The following is a 2,695-nucleotide window of genomic DNA, read 5'->3' on the forward strand; positions in this document are numbered from 1 at the left end:
CTTATTATTTGTTGCAGACGAAATAACGCGTGACATTTTTAGCAGGTGCGTTAAAAACAGCGACGATGGCTGATCGTCTTGCATGTTTTCTTTGAGTACACAGAATATTACGTATAATCTTTGAATTGCTGTGAAAGATATTTCACCAATCTCTCTCTCTCTCTCTCTCTCTCTCTCTCTCTCTCTCTCTCTCGCTCTCTCCCTGTGTGTGTGTTTGTGTGTGCGCGTGTGCTTGCGTGCGTGCGTGCGTGCGTGTGTGACTGACTGAGATACTCAGCTAAACCTGCTGTCAAGGGTCAAGGTTTAGTTTACAAGTTTGCATTTCAGTGGAAGAAATTTAATAAGGAGCGTTTATATTTCCAGCATTTGTAAGATTTACAAACAATAAAATACAATCACAATAGACTTTCTCGTGAAAAACGGCACTGATCACAGCACATAAGTCTCCCTCTGTATTGGGAACCATCTCTACCGTTGTCTATTGTAATTATCAGTATGTACATCGTAAGTTCACCAAGTATTCGTCCAAAACATGGTGATTTGGTACTGTCACCTAGGCCTGTGTCGCACAGGTGAATCGTATCTAATTTGCGATTTTGTGTGTGTGTGTGTGTGTGTGTGTGTGTGTGTGTGTGTGTGTGTGTGTGTGTGTGTTTGTTTGTTTGTTTGTTTCTATCAATTGTGATGTCCGCCGTTCAAAGCAGCACAATGAGAACAGTGAATAGCTTGAACTTTCCGATCATTAATGCAATCAAATGATACATTTTCCCATTTCACCCCAAAGCTCCTGGGAGACGCAATGGGAGGCAGACATATAGTCGCTACCAGACTCTGGAGCTGGAGAAGGAGTTCCTCTTCAATCCGTACCTTACGCGCAAACGGCGGATTGAAGTGTCCCACGCGTTGAGCTTGACTGAACGGCAGGTGAAGATCTGGTTCCAAAACCGCCGAATGAAGTGGAAAAAGGAAAACAACAAAGACAAGTTTCCGGGTCAGAGAGGGGAGGCCGACGCCGAAGCCGACGAAGAGGGCAATGAGAACGGCGAGGCGGAAGAAACCGAAGACAAGGAAACGGAAGAGAAAGAAGAAAGCAAAGACTGATTTTATGGTCTTTTTATGGTTATATGGCGGACGGAAAGAGAAGACATTTCGGGGATAGCTAATGAAAGAGGAGACGCGCCAAACAGTTGGGTCAAAAGTGAGAGAAAAAAAATCCACAGACGTCACTCTCCACACTCTCCAAGCACTAAAATAGCTCTTTAAAATTATAATTAGAGAAAAAGGTAAACTGATGTATTGCCTAACTGCACCGCTGTGAAATAGGTTACATAAGTAGGTTACCAATATGCATCAACCCATACTTAAATTTTGTGAGCTTAAAAGCATTATACTTGGATAAAGGAATCACTTGTATTTCATACTTGGAAGAACTTTTGAAAAATACAATAATAATGACATAAGTCACCAGTAACAATAAATCAATATCAAGACTGTGAAATACTGGCATTTGGATGTTTACAGAGATTGTAAACTCTCGTGTTGGTGTTGTATATAGAATTCGTCACATTATTCTGGCGTCATTGATATCAGCTTGACGGAAGGATCCAATATAATTCCAATATCCAATATGCCAAAAAACATTTTAAGAATCCTCGAAATATGACAATGTTGCAGTAGAACCGTTTTAATGAAAATGACATTGGCAAGTGTCGTAATGTGTATTCTGAATTTTACATGAATTAGTACTTGTAGTTTATTATCAAGCTTTGTGCTGACGAATGGGCAGGATTGCATTTTGTAATGTTTTAGTTATTTTATGGGGATCACTAGAGATTGCAATCGTTTGAAAAATCTCGATAAAAGCTACCTAATCATGGGGAATTTGCAATATAGATTTCTACCTAAATGTTGCTTTGTAGTATGTTGAAACCTAAGTTATGTTATTTACAAATTGAACACTTATGTTGTTCAAGCATTTAAGTCTTCAGAAGGCTTAAGGAGCTCAGAGCCAAGCTACCAGTTTCAAGAAATTGTACTACGCCACTACCTAATATAGACAAAGCTCTGCCTATATAAAATGGTTTGTTTCTCAGTATCAGAGAGCAGCTTTGTTTAAAAAAATAGTAATAAATCCCCCCCCCCCCCCCCAACAACTTAAACTGCCTACGGAGAACGCATATTTGTGCGTAAATTACCATACTTGCTACAATTACTACACTACTTTGTTAAAGGAAATGTTGTTATTTTATCGTGCTGGTGTTATAGCGTAGATTTGAAATTGCACTGAGTGTAACCTCCATGTACGTCTTGTAATATCTTACTGTTACAATATGCTCGTTTTAACTTTTCCTCATGTGAATATAGAGAGAAATATGTGTGTACATGCCACTGTTATTGACATCATCAGAAGAATAAACATGATGGCCCATTCTCTTGTTTTTTTAAATTAGTTTTTCATTTTCAATTTTATCATGATTTTACATTTCAGTTCGCCCAAAGTAAACTATCTACTTTCGATTAGTGATGGTAGAGTAGTAGAAAAGTTTAAGGGGATTTTTGAGGTATGATGGGATTTTATATGCACATATTCATAACCCTTTTAGGCTCATGGAGAATTAGTCTATGCTAATGTTAATACTAAGTTTAAGTAAGAAAAATATAAGAAACTGCAATTCAAGGAATATCAAGACACGCC

General features: G+C 38.3%; 1 protein-coding gene across 1 annotated transcript in view; it reads left to right on the forward strand.

Annotated features, from left to right (window-relative positions):
- Positions 1–2,431, forward strand: part of hoxc8a (homeobox C8a) — a 3,608-nt gene extending 1,177 nt beyond the window's left edge. Inside the window, exon 2 of the mRNA XM_017487645.3 lies at positions 785–2,431. Within this exon, the coding sequence (XP_017343134.1) occupies positions 785–1,101 (317 nt within the window). The 3' untranslated portion in view covers positions 1,102–2,431. The remainder of the gene's footprint in view (positions 1–784) is intronic.
- Positions 2,432–2,695: the final 264 nt, after the last annotated feature.

The sequence above is a fragment of the Ictalurus punctatus genome, chromosome 15 (assembly GCF_001660625.3).
Source record: "Ictalurus punctatus breed USDA103 chromosome 15, Coco_2.0, whole genome shotgun sequence".
Classification (NCBI taxonomy): Eukaryota; Metazoa; Chordata; class Actinopteri; order Siluriformes; family Ictaluridae; genus Ictalurus; species Ictalurus punctatus.